This window comes from Adiantum capillus-veneris, chromosome 24 (assembly GCF_014529385.1).
Source record: "Adiantum capillus-veneris isolate H3 chromosome 24, ASM1452938v2, whole genome shotgun sequence".
Classification (NCBI taxonomy): Eukaryota; Viridiplantae; Streptophyta; class Polypodiopsida; order Polypodiales; family Pteridaceae; genus Adiantum; species Adiantum capillus-veneris.
The window spans coordinates 115,417,567-115,441,097 of record NC_140954.1 but is presented as its reverse complement, the minus strand read 5'-3'; the positions used below and the strand labels follow the sequence as shown (position 1 = coordinate 115,441,097).

Below are 23,531 nucleotides of genomic sequence, written 5' to 3'. Positions count from 1 at the left end.
GAGTTATCAAAGCCTGTTAAGAGGGCGTTCATACTACCCAAAGAAAACATTCAGCATAGGCATGCTACCCCCGTGGCTTGCATAGATTGGCAAAAAGAAAAAGTAGCCATTGCTTTTCAGACCCACCAGAAGCATTGGGTGACACCTCCTCCTTGGACACAAGGGAGTTCCACCCCCGTTTTTTAGTAGAAATGCGAACACAATGCCTCAACATGGGCCCCACAACACGACACAAATTGACTAGCCAAAAGACCTAACACGGTTGGTTGTGGCTCAACTCATCAATTGATGATTTTGCCAATCGTGTACAATGTGAACGATAGAAGGATTTCAACCTCAATGCTTATACATACCTAGCGAACAGTCTGAATGCGACCTAAGCCTCTACAACGGGTGTCTTAGTCCTGCTCTGCAACTTCTAACATAGTAGAAATGGAGGTCTGTTTCCCTCGCATATGCGCATTTCTATGAGTCTAGAGAGGGTGTTCATAGCATCGGCTACTTGAACAACTTCCTTGGATGTCCCCTTCCCTTCTAAGTTCTCTCTCTCTCTCTCTCTCTCCCCCCCCCCAAAAAAAAAAAAAAAAAAAAAACACACGTCACACACACAATGTACTGAATGAGGATATCATGGTCATGTATTATTACTGGAGCTCTACTAAAGTCTTAGTTAAAGTTTCACCTAAAGTGAGCAATTACTTGATTTCTATTCAGAAGGGCACGCTCGTGAGTGAAGCTGCCCCTCAAATCAATCAAAAGCTCATTTCTCTTCATTTCTCTTCTCTCTAAAGGCTAAAAGCCTATGGGCGAGGGAGTATAAAAACAGCCTGCAGAGATGACAGTTTTGGAGTATGTTGGGCGATGATGGATGTTTGTACTCCCTCGCTCTCTCTCTCTTCGCGCATCCGCCAAAAGGATCTTTTACCTTCTTCATCTACGCAAAGCTTGGCTGCGCTTCATAATTGGCCATCGCCATCTCACTCTCTCTGCTGTTGAAGCTACAACACATAGAGATTGCTCTCTCTCTCTCTCTCTCTCTCTCTCATACACACGCAGGAGACTCTTCACCTTCACTCTGAGAAGCTTTTCCACAGTAATGTGAGCTGAGACAAGCGAAGAGGGGCTGGAGCTCCACGTTACAGCAGCATGAGCAGCAGAGTTATCCTTGGTACACCTTGACCCCGCCAGTCTATTCACGTTGCTGCCTTTGACGTTTTGGAACCCATGTGCGTGCATACATCTCGTGTGTGTGTGTGTGTGTGTGTGTGTGTGTGTGTGTGTGTTTGTGTGTGATGGTGGGGGGGAGAGAGAGAGAGAGACTTATTTCACTGCCTTTCTCGAGGTTAACACACACTAAGTCGCTCCTGGCACAAGGGTTTGGGTGCAAGCTAATTTGTTACCCGTGGGAGAACACAGCGCACAATTTGGCAATGCACCTACAAAGAGCTTCAATTGCGCACTTGAAAGGCACTTGCAGCTACTTCAATCACTTGTCAGGAATATATTATAGCCGTGATGATCGGAGCAGTATTGAGGCGCGCAAGCACACTGAAAATGGGGTAAGTTCTAGGACATCAGCAATGCTAGAAGTAGTAGAGGCATTGGGTTGCTTGCTTTGTATTCTCCAAACACTGGGAAGCATCACATGCATCACTCTGTGGTTTCTCATGTAGTGGGACAACACCGCATTGTCATGCTAGGAATGGCCGGAGCTTCACATTTCTTCTAAAATTGCGACAAGTGTAATGCTCAAGAATGGCGCATGGTTGAAAGACAAACTGCACTAGTTTGCGTGACATTGCTTTCTTCCAGCATCAGCGACAAAACTTACTTATGCTCAAGCGGAAAAGAATTGAGCTGTATGTTAGCTAAACTTGTAGACCACAGTAAAATATTACAATGCTTCGCCAGTGCAGTGTCCGACGCATCAGACTTGCAAGGTCCCTTTGCACGCAGCAGAGTGATGTTGAACCGTTGCATGATCCACTCGTTGCTTTTGCTGACAGTGCTAACTATTCTCTGCAGGTTGAGATGGCAACATGAGCAATGGGCTACCCGGTCGCAAGGAGTCAAAACCAGGACGCAATGTCCTACCCAAGAGCTGTGACACCTTCCAGAAATACCTCTGAAGATGGATGCAAGGTCTTGCACATTGCAACATCAGGAACCCATGTAGCTGTCGCCGAGGCAGAGAGGGGCTCTGCTATAGTACCTTTCACTTTGCACCACATCTCAAGAAAGAAGGCTTATGCCGATGCACAATGCCAGCATCCAGGGAAACTGAGTGCCGTGAGCATTCCATCTTCTCAAAGACTTGACCCAGGGTCCCCTACTGAGAGCAATTCTTCATCAAAGATCTCTAATCTTGGATCTTCCTCTTCATCCTCACCATCTTCTACATCGTCCTTGAATGAAACAGCAAGCTTTGCAGTCGGAGAGCTCTCCCCAATCTGTGTTACTGGCTTAGAAGGACAACAAGATTGGTACTCTCCAACTAGAGAAAGATATCAGAGATGTGCCACACCCTCCAAGACATGGGATGATTCCGAGATGCAGCTTAAGAGCAGCTTGTGTAAGCCTAATGATACCTATTTGCTGGCAGCGGACATTTCTGATATTGTAGTTCTTGACCAAGCTTCTGAAGCAATAAGCAGCAAAACTACCAGACAGCATCCCTGCGTCGACATTGCTAAGCACTTGGAGTTTGACATGGAACTTGCTGATGCCATGATTATTCATTGTAATAAAGGTTACATTCCGCATGTTCCAGTCAGGCATCTCGCAGAGGTATGTTCAGCAATTTCTTCCCGCTCATCATATGCTCACAACCTCAATCCTTCGCAAGCCCCAGGGAAAGATAAGTCTGATGGGAAGCAGGAAAGCGGATCATTTAAGCCTTCCCTTTGCCCAGCATTACATGGTGCAGCACCATCCAAGCGCAATTGTGAAAGCACCCGCACCTATTCTGTCAGTAACTCTACTTCAACAAGGGCTAGCAAAGGATACATACATCCTTTGTCCAAAGAGAGTAACTTCAAACATAAGAGTGACTCTGGCAAAGATGTTGGAAACGAAATTCATGGATATGGCCTTTTGGATGAATGCTATGCTCCTTCAAAGATGCAAAGAGGTGGTTTTAGTCCTTGTGAGATGAAGGGCTTGAATCAAATGCAAGGTTCTGCATTCAAAAGCTCCACACTCCCAAGCTCTGATGCGCAAGCACTTCCAATATGTGCTCCAGGGTGCAGCTTAGCGCCATATGAGGCCGATATTGGCGTTGATACACACTCTCTTCAGGTACGGACCAAATTATGCAGTCCTGTTACGAAAGCAAAGCCTTCCAGAAGCTCCTCATCACATCAGCCTTCACATGCACCTGAGGAAGTTCCTCATTTTCAAACTCCTACTACCCCAGAAGCCAACCTGGATGTAAAGCATTCAGCTGACTGTGTAAACACGAAATTTACTACTGAAAAGTATGCCTCCAAAGCTTTGGTGCTCGGAAAACAGAAGGAAAGCCCAAATGTTCTTTCAGACCAAGGATTTTCAGATAAGCCAGGTGCCAACAGGCATGGGACCAGTTTACATTCTTATAGTGGCACCCATAAGAATGGCAAGTCAAATCTTGCTCCAGTGTTGAAGACAAGGGTCCGTGACAGACAATCTTGGATGTTGGTTACTGATGGAAAATACACAGAAAAGGCTGATGCATTTACTCCACATGCACCTCTTCTACATAAGGGGCCAATATACAGGGAGGGACCTAAACCAAACCCATCTCTTACATTACGTTCCAAGAGCCAGTGGGATTGGAGAAGCAAGAGCTTAGGGGCAAAGGCAAGCATCAAATCTGCAGTGAGAAGCTTGGAAGCAACCTTTACTGCATCGAGGTCTCTCTCACTTCCCAAAACACGTTCGGATCTGCATAAGGAGCCCAAATTTGAGAATTCAAAGCTGTTAGACAGGGTTTTCATCAGCCCCATGAGGGCTCGTAGCAAGCAGGTTGGCATTTTGCCCATAGATAGACCTGGTATAAAGAGAATTGAGATCAAAGATAATGGTACACTTTGGAGAAGAGATGCCAGGGCCATAACATCAAATCTCCCATCCAAGTATGGTGCACCAAGGCCCTTGCTGCCCATTGGTTTTAACAATGGAGAGATAGCATGCAAGCCTTTCCTTCCTGCCTCCACAAGTGTTCGCCGTCTGCCAGCATCTGGAGGCACACGTAGTGTAGAAAGAACAGATTCTTCTGCCAGAAAATGGAGTGGGTTTCTTTCACACCCATCGGGTTCATTGTCTCCATGCATATCGCACGCTCAGCTACATCGCACTTTCAGTGATGGCGTCCCTTGCTACACCATGACAATCGAAGGTTCTGAAGAAGTGATGTTAGCAAAGGCTTGCTGGCTAGAGAGCCACTCAAGTAGAGAAGATTGTAATTGGCAGTACTCATTCTACTCAGGCCAAGGCAGGTCTAGGGGAATTGGAGCAACTGGATGGCGGAATTGGATCAAGAAAGACAGCAAAACAACCTCAGATCTCAGTGGGGTCATGAAGATTTTCGTGGCGAGTGAATGCGAGTCTCAGAAGGTGCTAGAGTTTGTTCTTTATGATGGGAGGGGTGCAGAAGTGTCCCACAGCCAGAGCTTCAGGTTTTGTCCCTCAGACAAGCCATACATTTGGTCAAAAGGTAGTAACCCATCATTATCACATTCATGTTCTGAGGATATCCAACCCTTAAGCCCTATTCTCCCGGACACAACCATTGACAGGCAACATGGAGAGAGTCTTGCTGATTCGTGTGCCAACTCGGAGAAAGGCACCACTGCAAAACGTGCCTCTACTAGTCATGCAAACACTGGGTGCCATAGGTCAAGCCTTTCTCTTGATGCTTGGAGTGATTCAGAGGTGGCAGATTCAGCTCAATCTTCCTCTTCCTTTTCATCTTCACAAGTTGAGCTTGCTGCCATGGTCATACAATTGTCTACTGAAGGAGATTCGAATGTATCTGACAGCAACCACGTCGGTCAAACGTTGCAAGGATGGGGTGCGAAATTCCTGAATAATATCTCGGAAAGGGAAGCCTCGCATACCCTCTCCAATGAAACTGCTCAAGCCGAAAAGTTGATGGCGTTGGAAAGAAAAGCATTGGATCAAAACTGGTTTAGCTCAGTTTGGCCGTACGCAGATCCAAAGCTCATTTCCTCGGGCAACTACAACCGTGCAGGATGCAGGGTGAACCAGATGGATAGTTCTGTTACTGCAAAGGAGAAGTTTCCAACTTCACGATCTATAGCCAATGTTGAAAGCCAGGCTTTCTCTGGGAGTCTCACTCTGCTGCTGCCAAGAGGGGAGCATAGCCTCCCAATCAGTGGTTCAACGGGGCCATCCTCGTTGATTGAGAGATGGCGCTCAGGCGGATCATGTGAATGTGGGGGATGGGATCTTGGGTGTGGTATCAATGTCATCACCAGTGAATGCTCTAAGGCAAACAACAGAAAACCGAAAAGATCAGCTGCGTACGACCAGCAGGTCAATCTCTTTTCACAGGTACTCTTCATAACCTAACTTTGGTCTTTGTAAGTTGTACATGTCAACAATGTCTAACATTAGCCCATACCTCAGTCCAACAAATCTTATGTAAAATACTGCTAAAACTGCCCTGATGATGATGCGTTCCGCAGGGAAGCATGCCAGAGCTGATGCTAGGCTTATGTCCAGTAAAGCAAGGAGAGTTCAAGCTTAGCTTTCAAATACAATTATCTCCTCTTAAAGTATTTGCAGCAGCTGTGGCAATATTGCACAGCCACCAGTCATCATTTTTGGACTTGTCACAGGCACTAGCATCATCAATGTCAAAGAAGCTGTTGCGGCCATGGCCAACAACCACAAATGCACCCTCTATGACATCATTATTACAATCATTCCCCACATCATCAGCATCGTTACAATCATCAAGCCCATCAACAACAGCGAAGCTGCCACTGCCATCGCCAACATCCTCAAATGCGCTCTCTATGGCATCGTTGCAATCATCCTCGCTAGTGTTATCATCGGCACTGATGTCCCCTTCACCTCTAGGCCACCGCATGATGCCCCCCAACTTTAAAGATAGGCCACCTCGCCCACCTCAGAATTACTTCGTAGGCCCTGGAAGATTAGACCCAAGCTCTAAAGACAAGATATCTCCATTGCCTGCACACATACTCCAATTGAACTAACCACTTCTAATTCTGCCCTTCCTGCTGTGTATAACAGATCCTGTTAACCACCTAACCCACTCCTTTTTTGTACAATTGATTGCTAAGCATTGCTGCTATATCCTCATCACTATCATATAGCTCTGTGATTTCAATTCTTGCCATATAGCTATGATCAACTTGAGGCGGTTCTTTTCTGCAGGCAGTAATACTGTTTTTTAGCTATTAGATAGCATTGTAAACTGAAAGACACAGCATTTTAAGTTATTTATGGTTATTGATAAGCTTTGTAATAAGTTGGGCATTTGTCACCGTGGTCAGAGACACATCGCTGAAAGGCTAAATCTAGAGCAAAAAGAGTAGAAAGAGGCTACAGATTTAGCCTTGGTTGCTTAATTAATAATCAGCCCCGAAGGTCTTTTCTTACATTTGACTTTCTTACTTCTATGCCGGTTTATGCCCAATTAACCACTCGAAAAAGAACAACATGACTGCATTCAGGGGCTCCTCAGGTAGTGACAGGGAAGAACACATGCTTCCGATTAAATGTGAGGGCCAACTGATCATAGAAGTGTTAAAACATCCAGCTACTTGGCTTCCAAATCGTCCAGGTCACAAAGATGTTGGAAGTGTTTTGGGTCTATCTATTTGATATGTTCAAGCAGGTATACACTTGTCCAGGTAGGCTTCATCTTCAGTTTTGATCAAAATTATAAAGGTGATTATGCATGCACATGATTACGCGGTAAGCTGCTCATGATATCAGTTTTCTCGGTTTTCATTGCTTGGCTCCTTTTGTCAGTTTGGCTTTATTGTAAGCTTAGCAGGCATGGAGGAGGCTTGCTATCGCTTTCCCTGATGCAATGTGCCACTCCTATCACGAACTTTCAGCTCACTTCTCTTGCACCTCTAATTTATTAATTCATGGGATTCATCCCTCCACATTGAACACAAAGGTATGATCTTTGAAAAAGTCAGGTCACAAGTGAACCTTCCAGAAGATGAAGAGGACGATGCTGACACACTGTCCCTCGCAAGTAAATATAGAAGTGGCCAAATTTTACCAAGCTAGTTCATACATCATCAAAGTTTAATCTGATGGAGGGAGGTTTGTTAAGAGACCAAATATGGAATTCCCCTTAGGATTTTCAGAAGACAAGTAAATCGATTTACTAGTACTTCAAAGATATTGCAATACAAAACCAAAGAGCCTTCCAAGCAGCCAGAAAAAAGTTCATGCCTAAGAGTGAAAGAAGTCACAACCAACAGCTTGGTCATCTTGACATGGAATGGCAATGCTCATTATATTGCAAAGAATTATGTTACAATGTCCCTTGAAGGCGATTAAAATTACACCCGACCAACAAAAGACTGCACATCAGAAAGAATACTACCAGATTACAAATGTACAAAGAGACCATACATAATGCCTTGCTGCATTATGCTGTTCCCTGATTGCTAGCCCTGTGTCAGGTCAAATCGGAGCAGGTAGCTTATAACCATCTTTACAATTCTATCTCTTTTACCACAAGCCTTCAATTGACCTCGTCCGTTTCTTTAGCCAATCCATCATTTCCCTATTTACAACAGAACCTTGGTGTATGGAGTCCATCATGGGACTCCCGAGAAGTTGCATATTATTTCTAAACTCCCAAAACAGCTGGCCCTTCCAACTCCATGGTCTCGATGGCTTATGTTCCTGCATACAACATTGAGCTCTCTTTAAGTCCCTTTCATACAAGTAAAAAACCTGAAAGGCAATTACAAGAAAAAACCGGACCCTCTCTCTCTCTCTCTCTCTCTCTCAGAAGGCTGTAATCTGCGTACAAAAGAGACCTCGGGAGATGGCTATCATCCAAAGCAAGTACAAAAGCGGGATAACAATGTGAGGGCTGTCATAAACTGCTGACGTGTCAAGCCTATGAAGAACGGAGCCAACCTGCAGATCCCGGCCGAGGGGCCTAAACCCTAAGAAGAAGCAACAAAAGAAGAAGAAGTCCTACCAACTTATGGGACCCCGTTCGATGGGGCTCAGAGGACCTAAAGGCATTAAAATTAAAGCGGGGCCAACACACACACGCACACAAAGCGTAGAAGATTGATGACGTGGCATGACTATACAGCCATCCCACAATTTCCGCTTATTGATGACGTGGCATGACTGTACGGACGCCCCGCAAAACGCACTAACATGCTAGCGTGGCACTTGTATGGATTTTCACAAAATGCGCTGGTAGCTTTTGAAGACTAGATGCTTTTGAGTTTGAGGCCCTTCATGTAAACTGCTTTTCATAGCCACGGGCCTTTAAATAGGTGCACAGAGCTCGGTCTCTGGCACTCTTCCGGGTGAAGGTGCACAGCGCAAGTACCGGCATTGTATTGAGTTCAAGCAATATAAAGAAACATCGAAAGGGGCGCCAACATTTGGGGCAAGTGCTCTCTTGGGGTGGAACTCCGCTGCTTCCCGTCTCGTGTCGTGCATCTCTTTCAATTCAGTTGTTATTTGAAGTGCTTAAAGTTGTTCAATCTGTTCTTTTCCGTTGGCACGTGGTGCCCGTCCCCATGATAAGGGCTATGTGAACATCAAGACGTGTCATGGCGACTGGACGTACTGCAGACAGAGGGAAGTCCAACCTCTAGTGAAGGATGCAGATAAAGCCTTACCAACTTACAAAGCCTACCCAAGAGGCCTAAATTAAAGAACTTGGAAGCTCAAAGTTGTACCAACTTATGGTACCCCGGTCGAGGGGCCTAAAACCCTAAAGACCAAAAGCTTGCACTCTGAAAGAGGGTTCCTTCCGTAAATCGCGTTGACATGCTGACGTGGCAAATCGTACAGATGCTGACGTGGCAGGCTGTACGGATTTTCGCGACACGCTCGTAGCTTTTGGGAGCATACGCTTTTGGGTTTGCATTGCTTTCGATACAATGCTTTGGGGCTCTGCTTTTGAGCATCTCTTGTAAGAATAAAAGAGTCCCTATGGCCTCATTCTACAGAGCATCTGGATGCAGAGTCTGAGAGCAAAGGTCCCTTGGGAGTTGTACTTTGCAATGACTAATGATGAAGAAATATCGAAAGGGGCGCCATTCTTTGGGGCCAATACTTCTAGGCGCGGAACTCCGCTGTGCCGTGCCGACTCTCTCTCTCTTGCCGCCTCCCCTCGCGCTGCCTGCTGTGCTCGCTGCCCTGCCCCCCCCCCCCCCCCCCCCCCCCCCCCCCCTCATTGCTCCTGCTCGTTGCCCGGCTCCTCCCGCCCCTGCTCGCTGAGCTGCCCTCCCACTCCCGCTCTCTCTACCCGTGCGCTGCCGCCTCCCCTCGCGCAGCCTCTGCAACCCCGCCCCCCCTCGCTCCCCCTGCAGCCCCGCCACGCGTCGCTCCCCGCGTAAGGTGTCCCCCCCCCCCCTCTTCTACGCGTAGGATGTCCCCCCCCTTCTTCTACGCGTAGGAAGTCAAAATTTATTTATTTATTATTTAATTTTTATTTTTGGGACACGGTATTAGATTCACCATGTTGTATTAGCTTGGTCTCATAGGTCAATTTGGCCTTTTGAAGACGTTAATATATCATTTTATTTATGTTCCATTACCCCCCCCCCCCCCCCCCTTCTTCCCCCCCCCCTCTCTCTATCTCTCGTCTGCACTCTATTGCTCCCCCTCCCTTGCCATACCGCCCCACGCTCCCCCACTCGCCCAGCTACCGCGCCCGTTGCTAGTGTGGGTGCACACGTACGTTTAGTAACTCCTTGGCAGACGGCGATCAAGAATGAGGAAGCTGAACGATAAAGCCGACCCCCTAGAGGATGCCATTCAAAAGTGCAAAGAGGAAATGACGGAGATCATTACCAAGATGAACCGCAATCTCTTGGGCACAATAAACATGCTCGAAGGACGCATGCTGATCCAAGAGAGCAAGATAAGTACGCTGGAAGACCGAGTGACGACTCAAGAGGAAGAGATTGCGTCGCTCAAGAAAGATCTCGCCGAAGCACAATCAAGAAACACACTGGAAGAGGGCGAACTGCAACCCTCAGTAATCGAAGAAATCAACACAATCAAGGAGCAAGTACGGGCCATCAAAGAGGGAGAAGAGCAACACAAAGAAATGACGACTTCTTGGGTGGATGTTCTTACCAAAACTCAATAGAAGGCGGACGAAGCCGAGAAATGGATCCAAGGTGGCCAAGAAAGGAAAAGGCAAGGAGATAACGCCCACATCCACACCCACTATCATTAATCTGACACTAGAGGAGGAGCAAAGGAGACGGGTGCGCGCTTTACATGTGAGAATTTGCGGTCTTAAAGACAAAGGCAATGTGGACGAAGAAGTAAAAGAACTCACAGCCTTGATGGGGGTTCATGAGCTGACGCACACAAGGGCATGGAGAGTGGGCAACATAAAGAAAAATGGAAGCAGTGGAGAAACCTCAAAAGAAAGAGCACTCATCCTCCGTTTTCCCTCCATGGAAGCGAAGAAGTCCTTCTTGAAGAAAAGACCAACTCTTAAAGAGACTTGCATCTTTCTCGGGGATGATCTCACCCTCTCGTAGATCGCTCATATGCAGGAAGTAATGCCGGAGATTAGAGCGGCAAGGGGAAAAGGCAAGATTGCCTTTTACCGAGATGGAAAAGTGGTAATACTAGAGCGACGCTCCACATGACGGTGCAAGACTTATGGGACCACACTCAAAGTGGCTGCCTGGAACTGTGATGGATCTATGCGTCTTGATGTAGGTGCTTTTGAGAATAGCTTTACTGGAAGAGACATCATCTTTTCTTCTGAGACACACCAGGCCCCTGGGCAATCCATGCCTCACATCAGTGGATACACGCTTACAGACCGGAGACACGCTCAAAACACAAAGGGCGGGGCTCGGGGGGAGTGGCAATGTTATTTAGAGAGGATCTGCAGCCACTGATACATATAGCCCGCAGGGATGAGCAGACTAGGTACATGTGGGTGAGATTGAAAGCAAAGACAGGCAGATATCTCTACCTAGCTATTTGCTACTTTCCCTCGAGTACATAAGTTTATGCAACACCCAGAGGACAGTCCCCTTTCTCTATTTTGGATGATGACATATGGAAGTTCTCTAGGGATGGTGATATTATCATCCTAGGGGACGACTTCAATGCTAGGACTGCCCATCACCAGGCAGTGTTTTATGATACTTCAGAGGAGATGCTAAGAGAGCTAGATGTTGTGGAGACGGGCCTGTCCAGACTATCACACGATGTGGAATATACTGAGTATGGGCGACACCTGATAGGCATGGGCACTGCACATGGATTGGCCATCTTGAACAGCCTACAAAGATTTCCTGCTGCGGGAGGTTTTACATGCTTCCCACACAGGCATGGAGCCAGCACAGTGGACTATGTCATGGCACAGCCGAATCTCATCTCTAGTATCCACGATCTCATAGTTGGGCCCAGGTCGGTCGGGGTAGCAGTAGATCATGCTCTGGTGTCGATGACCATCTCTTTCAAGTTCAGTGTAGCACACAAGCCACGGGTAGCAGCCCCTACTCGCTACACATTCACACGGGAGACGGATTCTGTATGCATGGACGGGATCTACAGACGCCTATGCACTGAGGACCCGGGGCGACCTCTGGAGGAGCTAACTACTATACTGACACAGACATTACATGAGGCAGCAGCAAAAGCATACCCACACACCCAGCCTGAGCAGAGCCGCCGATCAGGGAGCATGCCTCAGAACAGCTGGTACGATGAGGAGTGCCGCCAGACTAGAGCAAGACTTCAGAGGGAGGTGCTTTTGGGGGACGTCACTCACAGACAGCCACAGATTGACTTCTAACGCCTGGTACGGCAGAAGAAGAGGGCTTTTTTGGCTCCACTCAAGCAGGATCTATATCAGCTATTCTTGAGTCAGGACTCGAGTGAGGCGTGGCGGCTCTTTCATGAGCAGTCCCCCCCCCCCCCCCCCTCTGCTATTTCCTCCACAGAGTCCTAGGGTCAGTACGCATCATCTTTGTACACAGTGCCTGGACAGCCGCCCCTCCCCAACCCCCCCGACCCATGCCCACACACATGTGCTTTTTTCACCGCTGAGATGGTGAAGAAAGCTATTGACAGGATGAGGACTGGGAGAGCATATGATCATGATGGCTTAGTCGTTGAGCATTTCATGCATGCCAAAGACCTACTTGCAGAGCTCCTAGCAGTTATGTTTAACTGTGCCATGTGTGAGGGCCTACCGGACACTTGGAGCCTATCTACGATCGTACCTATCTTCAAATCAGGAGACCCCATGGAGCCTGGGAATTATCGCACTATTATGATTGGGCACACACTGGCACGGTTGTATGCACCCATTCTTGAGCAACAGCTAAGTAGATGGGCAGAGAGGAAAGGAATGCGTGCAACTGGGCAGGCAGGGTTCAGGAGAGGCTTCTCTACTCTTGACCATATCTTGACACTCAGAGCCATCATCGAGGAAGGCAGATCTCATGGGTGACGGATCTATTGTAGCTTTGTGGACTTCCGCAAAGCTTTTGACACAGTACCCAAATTGATGCGCAGATTACAGGAAATGGGAGTACCCACAGAGCTCATTTGGGGGATCATGGCATTGTACAGATCAGTAGTAGGGCATGTATGCACCCGGGAGGGACTCTACACACCGGTTCACTCCACTATTGGGGTGAAGCAGGGCTGCCCGCTCTCTCCTACTCTCTTCGGTATGTATGTGGATGAGGTTTCTGACTACATTGACAGCGATGGGGATAAAGGTGCACAGCTGGCAGGGACATGGATTCCACTTTTGTTATATGTTGATGATATTGTGTTGATCTCCGAATCCCCAGAGGGAATGCAACGACAATTGGATTGTTTGCATACGTTTGCCCACGAAAGTGGTTTGTCTGTCAACCTTGGTAAAACCAAGGTTATGGTGTTTAATACCACCCCACAGTGGATCGGGAGGTCAGCACCTACATTCACATACGGCCAGGAGACTGTGGAGTACATAGACGCTTACACCGACCTTGGAGTGGTTTTTATCGGACCTACATTCTCACTCAGAAGAGCAACAGAGACCAGACTGACTAGAGCCCACGCAGCATTGGGTAGATTGGAGAGGATGTGTTCGCAGGTTCAGTTTCAGGAGCCTCAGACGAAGCTCTGGCTCTTTGACACCTTGGTGGCTTCAGCATTGCTCTATGGGGCTGAGATATGGGGACCTTCATTGGATCACCACGGGAGGCCGGGTCGCACAGACGGATGGGGGAACATGGAGAAACCTCTCGTCTCTATGATCTCGTGGCTCATTAGAGCCAAGGCGTTAGTACCACGGGCCATTATCCGAGCAGAGCTAGTGGAGGCGCTCACCAGATCAGTCTCCTTCATAACCGCACATGGGAACTTCCCAGAGACAGATATGCTCGCATAACACTTGAGTCCTCTGACAGTTAGCCATACAAGGAGATACAACATGCTGGTATGGGGAGATGACATCATGGTTTCAGGCACATGGGTTTAGCATAGACAGGCTGCCACCATTCCAGTACTCATTGGATGCACCATCTCTCATTCTTACACAGTCGGAGATTAACCAAACTCATCCGCCAAGACCTGACCCAACTAGACACCAGGAGGACATGGATACAACCAGCACAAGAATTGGGCACGAAGTTGGCTTTCTACAGAGCCCACCTTCTCCAGCTTACGGAAGATGGTTTTGTGACGAGACCCAGATACATGGATACCCACTTGTCTCATGGGATACGATGTACTATTGGCCAGTTACGCACATCGTCTCACCAGCTACGGATTGAAACTGGGAGATACAACGGAGTACCAGCAGAGGCCAGGACATGCCCCTTGTGTGACATGGAACCTAAGACAGAGCTCCATTATACATGCCGCTGCCCCGTCTACTACGAAATACAAGGCCGCTTCCATTGCTTGTTCAGAGAGGGTTTTGGACCACTCTCAAGAGTAATGGGATACGAAGATCAAAGATGCATGGGTTTGTTCTTGCTCGAGCTGCGCAGACACAGAGAGAGCCTGATGAGAATGGCAAAGCTAGCCAATCTCAAAGACGGATCACAGACTTCTTCAGAGCAGACACGGGACAGCCGCAAGAGCCACTCCCACAACAGAGCTCCCCCTCGTCTCACACCAGAGGCACACTGATCGACTGAGCGATTGAACTGGGGAAATCCAAGCACCCACGACTGCGAAGGACTACATACGGAGGCTACGTCAAAAGATTCGGAGCACGCTGGCCAGGCATGCACGACGCCCGGTCAGACTACTAACCATGGAGGAAATTGATGAGATTCACCAACGACCGATGCTAGATCTTTTGTGATTCAGCTATCCCAACAAGCCGCCAATTTTTGCTTAGTTTTTTGCTTAGCTCACATCGACCAATCTAGGATCCCATAGTATATATCTTTGTTTTGTACTGTTGTTAGGTTATTTTGTTACTCTGACTTTGTATCAGATCCACCACCTTGTAACTTTCTCGTCTCATAGGTCACTATGGCCTTTTGAAGACGTTAATATAACATTTCATTTCATTTCATCTCTCTCTCTCTCTCTCTCTCTCTCTCTCTCTCTCTCTCTCTCTCTCTCTCTCTCTCTCTCTGTGTGAAAGTTTCTGTTCGTGTGTGTTGCTATTGATTTCTCGCTTGGAGTGTCCAAGCATGTTAAAGAGGTGCATAATGCCATGTGATGTGACCATGGTCCTGACTGAAAAGAACAAAAGATCTCGCCCATGTGTGAAGAAACTAGCGTCTACGCTGCTACGCTGCCCTGGAGGAGCCTGCTGAAGTATCCCACTCACTGCGAAGAGTATGCTGCAGCTCAGTCTAGAAAGACTATAAGCCCCAGATGTGAGCACCCACATGATCCAATTTTCTCTCTCTCAAACCACAAGATACATCAAGGTATAAAGATACTCTAATCAGAATGTGATAACGAAGCTCTTTGGTTGTGATAAGCCTATACCAATCTTCCAAAATCTATGTCCACCTCAGGCAACGTAGCAACAACCACAATGCACAGCGCTAGGTATACGACTGATATAAAATATCCGCTGTTAGAAAACTCCTACAGCAGCTCACAACAAAAGCCAAGAGAAGGTACCAAGATGCAATCTCTCTCATTAGACCAACTTACCAAAGGCCTCACTAAACCGAATCTCAAACAACTCTGCCAATTGTCTGATATCCATGAAGTAGTTGCCCTCAGCCATCGTCTGCTCCTATATGGTATCATAAACAGCCCCCTTATCCAAAAGAAACCCTCGTGTAAAACATGCACTTTGAATCTGATCTTGGGAAAATCTGACATCCTCCGAACGACTGCAGGAACAAAGATACGTCTGGAAATCTCCATAGACCAACCGCGAAGAGCTTGACGGGAAAAATCTCAGATACTGGGACATTTGCTGGTGATGTAAAACCTGTTGACTGGTCAAACTCCTCTACAAACTGAGGAGACTCACTCCCCTGCACACCCCACTAGTGCTTACTGTAAGGGGCACCTGCGACTGGATATCCAAAGAATCCAAAACCGGCCTATCCTAGGGCACCTCAAGCTGATCCTAAGGACCTGAGCTGCCTTTGACTGCTCTTTCTCTCTCTCTCTCTCTCTCTCTCTCTCTCTTTTTTGTGGAAAAAGTCAGGGCTGTATATTACTGAGTACAATATAATCCCCAACGGATGCCAAAATAGCCTATCACGCGAGGGTGTACAAGCTGAATGTAAGGGTGAGAGCCACTATAGTGACAACTCGACTAGAACAATCTCATGGCGGTCTGTGTGATGAGTGGAGGAGAAACCACCGAGGGGGAGCATAATGCCATGTAATCTGGCTACCTGTAAGTGTGAAGAAGAGTGGGGATCGGGCCCAACGCCGAAGGAAGGCAAAGCGACGAGCCTCGGCTGCTCGAGATGTACCTCAGGAAGAATCCCACTGCCAAATCAGGGTGTGAATGATGTCCAGCCAGATGGTAGTGAGGGTATCCTGAAGGAGCTGTGGAGCCGCACTGGGAATGTGAAGACAATGAGCTTGCCAAACATTCCATAGTGTAATGCTAGTGATGACTGAAAATACTTCATCACGTGTCTGAGGATCCCCCTGCCAAGCAATCTGTGGTAACATAGCCAAAGTCCCTCGCCGATAACCAGTCGAGGTAAGCATAAGAGCTGGATCTGTGTCGGTGCCCTCGTAGAAAAGATGCGGTCCGGGCATCGACATCAACCATGAGACAGATCCCCAAGTGAGAAATCCATGCTGAACACCCACTCTGCTGAGTAAAAAGCAAACTGCTAGCCACACTACATGAGAAGTTCAGCATGACCAAAGACAGTGTGCAGGTGACTCAAGTAGTCGCAAAGGACAGCGAGTACATAACGGATCATGACCCATAGTAGCTAGCCAAGTCCCAACTGGAAGTCCTGCATGTGCAATCATCCACATGAAAAAAGAAATACGACGAGCTGCATGTAAATCCCAGATGGTTGACCAAAACTGTTGTAGATAGGCATGGAAGAGACCTGAATGTAACCAGAAACGCATATGAGTGGGCTGCTCTGGGTGCTCTCTCTCTATAGGGACCTGAACTGCCTTTGACTGCTCAAGAATCCAAAACCAGCCTATCCTAGGGCACCGCAAGCCGATCCTAAGGACATGAACTGCCTTTGACTGCTCTATCAAAGAGAGTGCACTAATTTTGCGCTTCCCCTCAATGGAAGCAAAGGAGGAGTTCTTGAAAAGGAGGCCAACTTTAAAGAAGATAGGTATCTTGTCACAAGACGGGCACCACGTGCCAATAGAAAAGAACAGACTGAACAGACTTTTAGCACTTCAATAACAACTGAACTGAAAGAGAGAGAGACAACACGCGACACAGAGTGGCGAAATTCCACCCCAGAGAGTATTGGCCCCAAACCTCGGCGCCCCTTTCGGTATTTCTTTATATTGCATCAACACAGTACAAGCCGGAACTCCACGCTCTGCACCTTCTCCAGGAAGCATGCCATAGAATGAGCCCTTAGCACATATTTAAAGGCCCTTGGCCTATGAAAAGCAGTTTACATGAAACGCCTTCAAACTCAAAGCTTCTGGTCCAAAAGCAATGCCATAAAGCTACCAACGTAAATCACGGAATTCCGTACAACTACCACGTCAACAATCAACGGAAAACGCGGAAATCTGCCACGTCATCAGTTGTTTGTGGGTCCTGCTTTATTTTAATCCTTTATGTCACTTGGGGCCACATCGGACGGGGTCCCCATAAGTTGGTAGGACTTCTTCTTCTTAGGGTTTAGGCCCCTCGACCGGCATCTGTAAGTTGGCTCCATTCTTCAAGGCTTTGACTCGTCAGCAATTTGTGACATTTCCCCTTCTTGAAAGAGAGTAATCGTCTGCGATTACAGCATATCTGCAAAACAACTCAAGTTAGCTTAAAATTTCCGAGGGACATTTCGAGGGACAATCAGTTTGCTCTTTTTGTTAAAGAGTTAGCTTCTCCTTTCGGCTCTTTTGATCAAGGAGTTGGCTTCTCCTTTCCCCTCTTTTGATCAAGGAGTTGGCTTCTCCTTTTGTCTAGATCGAAACTCTTGATATTTCGGCGTAGTAACATTAGCCATCACACCTTAACCGCACTGATCTTCCACAGGTGTCTTGATGCACTAAAATTACATACCCAGGCAATCTCATCCAATTAGGAATATTCAGTGGTTGGCACATCACAATGCAACACAAATGCTCACATATGCATGTTACAAGACATAGAAACATAAAGTCACCGATGAACACTCCTCCCGCATAACCTAAAAAGGTCCGGGCCGGGAGATATAGAGGCCTTTTACAACAAAACGCCCCCCAGACCGCAGCCTGCGACGTTTGGAGGTGCTAAGAGTAACCACTGCTCAGACTTCTTAATACTCCTCCCGCATAACCATCCAGGTCTGGGCCGGGAGTCACAACAACAATTATTTTACAAGCATACAACCAAACGCTCCCCAAGCATCGGCTTGCGTCGTTCGGAGATTTTCTAGCATACAACGGAACGCTCCCCAAACATTGACTTGCATAGTTCCGAGGTTTTCAAACATACAATGAAACGCTCCCCAGGCTTCGGCCTGCATCGTTCCGAAGTTCAAACAATACCAAAACGGTATTTCTCACTTCTCCACCCGGGAGTAAAATCACCAATCAATGAAACCAGTATTAAAACCAGAGTCAAACATTTCAAATCAGCACCAAAACAGGTTCAAAACAGATACCATCCATTTCAAACAAATTCCAAACAAGATCACCAAACAAGTTCTCAAACAAATTTCAAACTTAAAAAGCAATCTCGACATCCTGCAACCTGCACCAAACATTAGGGTTAGGTTCATTCCATAAGGTCGTAGCCGAGCACAGCATGGTCCATCAGCTCTTGGACAGACAGTGTTTTCTTTGGCGGCGATGGTAGTCCCAAGATAGCAATCGCACTGGACCTCCAAGGTCATCTGCTCGTGAAGAGACATCTACTGACAGATGTCGAGAAATTTCAAGTTATAATCTGCTAGGGTTTCCATAGCAAGCATTTCAAGATACCCCACTCAGCCAAAAGTTACGCTCCGAAGGAAGATGTTAGAAACCATATAAATTCGGGCAAAAATTTTCTTGAAAGCTTGCCATGTCCTTGGAGAGTGTTGCTTGGTAGCTATAGACATCAACATCTACATGGCACTGCTTTTCTCAAAAGCAGTGACTCGAAACAAAGCTTGGATCCTTCTCTTGCAAGTAATCTTTATGGCTTATGCCCTGTAAGACATGAGCGGTGAAGACGGGAGCCCACCCGATGCGCGATGAAGTAAGGGTGGGAGTGGCTAGTAAGTCCGGGGTCGAAGCACGAAGCTAAAATTTCCCATGAACTTTGGAAGTGCGATCTTGCTCTGTCTGCTCTTTGGTGGGACCGGTATGCTTTCACAAAAGCACACGCCTGATGCTCCGATACCACTGTCACAAGACGGGCACCACGTGACAATAGAAAAGAACAGATTAAACAGACTTTTAGCACTTCAATAATAACTGAACTGAAAGAGAGAGACGACACGCGACACGAAGTGGCAGAATTACACCCCAGAGAGTATTGGCCCCGAACCTTGGCGCCCCTTTCGGTATTTCTTTATATTGCATCAACACAGTACAAGCCGGAACTCCACGCTCTGCACCTTCTCCAAGAAGCATGCCAAAGAATGAGCCCTTAGCACATATTTAAAGGCCCTTGGCCTATGAAAAGCAGTTTACATGAAAAGCCTTCAAACTCAAAAGCTTCTGGTCCAAAAGCAATGCCAAAAAGTTGTCAACGTAAATCACAAAATTCTGTACAACTGCCACGTCATCAGTTTTTTTTGGCGCAAGTCTTTCTTTGTGGGTCCTGCTTTATTTTAATCCTTTATGTCACTTGGGGCCCCATCGAATGGGGTCCCCATAAGTTGGTAGGACTTCTTCTTCTGTTACTTGTTCTTCTTAGGGTTTAGGCCCTTCGGCCGACATCTGTAAGTTGGCTCCATTCTTCAGGGCTTTGACACGTCAACAGTTTGTGACATGTCTTCTTAGGAGATGATCACAACTACCACACATGGAGGTCATGCCAAAGATCGAGGTGGCAAGGGAGAAGGGAAAGGTTGGTTTTGGAGCGGCCACATTGTGATTATGGAGAGGCGTACCACATGACAATGCGTGGCCTATGGGACCAAACTCGATATCGTTCCTTGGAACTGTAATGGTTTCTAAGATTGAATGTAAGAGCTTTTGAGGAAGTTTCATTGGGAGTGACATTGTCTTTTACTCAAAGACGCATCAAGCACCTGGATAGAGTTTACTAACTGTTAGTGGATATAGATGGGAGTCTACCAATAGACAACAAACAAGATCACAGCTCACAGGACGAGGGGGTTTGGCAGAGTGGTGCTCGCGTTGAAATCTCCCAAAATCACTATATCACCATCTTTGGAAAACTTCCACATATCCTCATCCAAACTACTAATGGTGTTTGCCCTCTGGGCGCCGCATAAGCTGACGCACTAGGCACAAAATAACATGTAGCAATATATGAGTATATGCAAGTCTTTGGCCTTAGTCTAACCCACATATACCTTGCACGATCATCTCTGCGAGCAATGTGTATCATCGGTTGTAACTCCTTGTAAACTATAGCCAATCAATCTTCTATGACACCTGGCCGAGAACTTGATACCACTGACATGGGTTTGTGGCTAGTCTCACATGATAGAGAGCACACGGAGTATGGCAAATTTCTTACTAAGATGGGTACTACACATGGGTTAGCCATCCTAAATGGTATCGATGTTAGAGTTTAGGCATCTCACGTGAACTACCCAATGTGATCCCAATATTTATTTTGGCTTTAGGTATTTATTTTACTTATTTGCCAAACTCAATTTGCTAAGGTGACTATATAAGTACACCTAGCCTCCATTGTAATATCATCCATTCATTACCAAGCCTGGTTGATTCATCTCTCTCTCTCTCTCTCTCTCTCTCTCTCTCTCTCTCTCTCTCTCTCTCTCTCTCTCTCTCTCTCTCTCTCTCTCTCTCTCTCTCTCTCTACGATCGTACGGTACGGAAAGGATCCATATGTACGTTTTGAAACAAACTTGGTCAACTTTGACATGGTATCAGAACCTTAGTGGAGCAAGGCAACAAGTTGAAAAGAGAAGTTTCCCCCCTTCTGCAGGCGACCTCCACCCTCCCATTTGCAACATTTAAAAATGTTGCCGACAGCGCTTGGCAAGCTATGCGACTCTGCCCGTCGGCGTTTTAAAACGTTGTTGTAGAAGCATCCCCCCCCCCCCCCCCCCTGCCATAGCGTTTTAAAACGCTATTAGCTCAAGCTTGTGGGCACCTTAGGGCATTGCAGTGGACCACCCGTTACACAATCTTGAGGAGCGGCTTGGAAGGAGAGGATTTCAAAGCTCAAAAGTTTTGGTGAGCAGTGTGGAACAGCTTGGGAGTTTTGTGTGGCCAACTCTTGGAGTAGTACGAGGAGGAGGCAAACCTTTCAGATCTTGTGCGTGCGTTATGGCCCCCCATTGCTCGAGCGCCAGCGACAGTGATGACCAACACCAACTATCGGCTATGGAAAGCGGATCGAACTATTCCGAGTTAGCCGCCTATGCATGGACAAAGTTCTCAACGAAGCCGTTCGTTTGTTTGGCTCGAGATTATGAAGCCAAAAGCAAATACATGAGTTCGTTAGAGGACAAGGGCAAAGGCAAGTTTGACAAGGATTGCAAAACCAATGCTCGTTTAGCTGCCTCGGTACCCATGAGGACCAAGACACGTTGTTATCATTGCGAGAAGACGCTTTGTTTGGCTCAAGAATGCAAAGCCAAAGGAAAAAGCACGAACTCGCAAGAGGACAAAGGCAAAGGCAAGCTCGACAAAAATAACCGTGATAAAGATCTGACAGAGGAGATCGGCATGGCATACGTGGTGGCGGCCACAGTGGCCACAACGCCAGATTTCTAGTCATTTGGGGGTTGCTGCAACTAGCTTCAACTAGAGAGAGGCTTGTGAGCAACAAAGAGGGGTAAAATAAAGCTCCCACAAATGATTTGACCCATGTGTTGGAGTTCAAGTTCTTGGTGTTTGAACTCCAACACATGCATCTTGCAAGGAACCAATCGAACATATCTAAAACAATATGGATGAGTGCACCAATTCATTGTTGTTGGTCGGACTATGGACAGGATGTGTTTCAAAGTGTCTCAGAAAGTCTGGAGGTGATTTGTTCACAGTTCACAAATGGGGATTCGTGGACATAGTGTGGTCTACAGTTCAATTTTCTAAGAGGCGGACTGTGCTCAAGATGGCATTCTTCTAAGGTAAAAATTTGGAGGTTGCATAACCGAGGTGTATCCAATAGTCGGCCGCTTTTGGGGTGTCCATGGTAGCTTCTTCATCCACTTGGTCCATTATGAGCTGCAAAGAGGGTGTTTTAGGCATCTTGAGTAAACTGCCCAATGTGATATTTAATTTGGCTTTAGGTATTTATTTTACATATTTGTCAAACTATGGGGAGGGTAATTTGCTAAGGTGACTATGTAAGTACACCTAGCACCCATTGTTTTATCATCAAGTCATTGCCAAAGTTGATTGGCTCAGCAATCAATCTCTCTCTCTCTCTCTCTCTCTCTCTCTCTCTCTCTCTCTCTCTCTCTCTCTCTCTAACTGCTGACATGAGCCACTAAAGAACGGAGCCAACCTCGAGATCCCAACCCTAAAAGGAAGCCGTAGAAGAAGCAAGAGCAGCAGAAGAAGTTTTACCAACTTGCAAAGTCTTGCCGAGCGACATACTTTTAAAGAGGAGTTCCCACCAACTTATGGGACCCCGTCTGATGGAGCCCAAGGAACCTAAAGGCATTAAAATAAAGGAAGACCACACACACAATCTCTTGTGCAAAAGATGATGATGTGGCAATTGTACGGAGGCCCGTACGTTGCGCTCACTTACTGACGTGGCAACCTGTACGGAAATCCACGTTTCACGTTGACTGTGCTGACAGGGCAGCCAGTATGGATTTCCGTGATCTCCGTTGGGCAGCTTTTAGTGCCAACTTTTGAGGTCAGATGCTTTTGATTTGAAGCTTTTCATGTAACTGCTTTTCATAGGCCAAGGACCTTTAAATATGTGCCATGTGCTCATTCTTTGACACGCTTTCGGGTGAAGGTGAAGAGCATGGAGTACCGGCTTGTATTGAGTTGAAGCAATATAAAGAAATATCGAAAGGGGCACCGAGTTTTGAGGCCAGTGCTCTCTTGGGGTGAAACTCCGCCACTCCTCGTCTCATCTGTCGTGCATCTTTTTCAGTTCAATTGTATTTTGAAGTGCTTAAAGTTGTTCAGTCTGTAATTTTCTGTTGGCATGTGGTGCCCGTCCCCGTGACAGTGGCATGAGAGCTTCATGAGTGTGCTTTTCTGAAAGCATACTGGTCCCACCACAGAGCAAACAGGGCAAGGTGGCGCTTTCAAAAGTTTACACCAAATCTTATTAAAGAATCTTCATGCCCGACCCTGGACCTATCAATCACCCCCACCCTTACTTCATCGCGCATCGGGCGCGCTCCCGTATCATCATCGCTCTCTTACAGGATATAAGCCATAAGGAACCCAAGATATGGCGTTCATGGATTCGGCAGAATACTTGCAGTTTCTCCTTGACAAGCTTCACATTCTTTCGCGGCATCCTCAACAAAATCTCCCGATGCCGCAAACTTTTCAACAGTTTCTAAATTACAAGTTACTCTCTCCGATGCCCTAAGTGGTAC

The 23,531-nt window shown here is 47.0% G+C and overlaps 2 protein-coding genes across 4 annotated transcripts in view; one reads left to right on the top strand and one right to left on the bottom strand.

Annotated features, from left to right (window-relative positions):
* Window positions 1-812: 812 nt before the first annotated feature.
* Window positions 813-6,400, top strand: LOC147426993 (uncharacterized). 2 transcript variants are annotated; one of them, XM_086498456.1, is made up of 3 exons: window positions 813-1,168; window positions 2,026-5,553; window positions 5,688-6,400. In XM_086498456.1, exons 2-3 carry the CDS (start codon window positions 2,047-2,049, stop codon window positions 6,222-6,224), a joined length of 4,044 nt encoding a protein of 1,347 aa, XP_086354582.1. In that variant the 5' UTR covers window positions 813-1,168; window positions 2,026-2,046; the 3' UTR covers window positions 6,225-6,400. The 2 variants fall into 2 exon arrangements, with proteins under 2 accessions (XP_086354582.1, XP_086354583.1); XM_086498457.1 differs by lacking the exon at window positions 813-1,168 and adding an exon at window positions 1,197-1,559.
* A 1,082-nt stretch (window positions 6,401-7,482) lies between these two features.
* SDG2 (SET domain protein 2) overlaps window positions 7,483-23,531 on the bottom strand; it is a 60,038-nt gene continuing 43,989 nt past the window's right edge. For both annotated transcript variants that reach the window (XM_086498750.1, XM_086498751.1), the window contains exon 21: window positions 7,483-7,902. In XM_086498750.1, the coding sequence (XP_086354876.1) occupies window positions 7,726-7,902 (177 nt within the window). In that variant the 3' untranslated portion in view covers window positions 7,483-7,725. The remainder of the gene's footprint in view (window positions 7,903-23,531) is intronic.

Coding starts and splice junctions, on each gene's coding strand:
- LOC147426993 (XM_086498456.1), top strand. CDS start 2,047: ATGGGCTACCCGGTCGCAAGGAGTCAAAACCAGGACGCAATGTCCTAC. Junction 5,554..5,687: donor AGGTCAATCTCTTTTCACAG/GTACTCTTCATA, acceptor TGCGTTCCGCAG/GGAAGCATGCCAGAGCTGAT.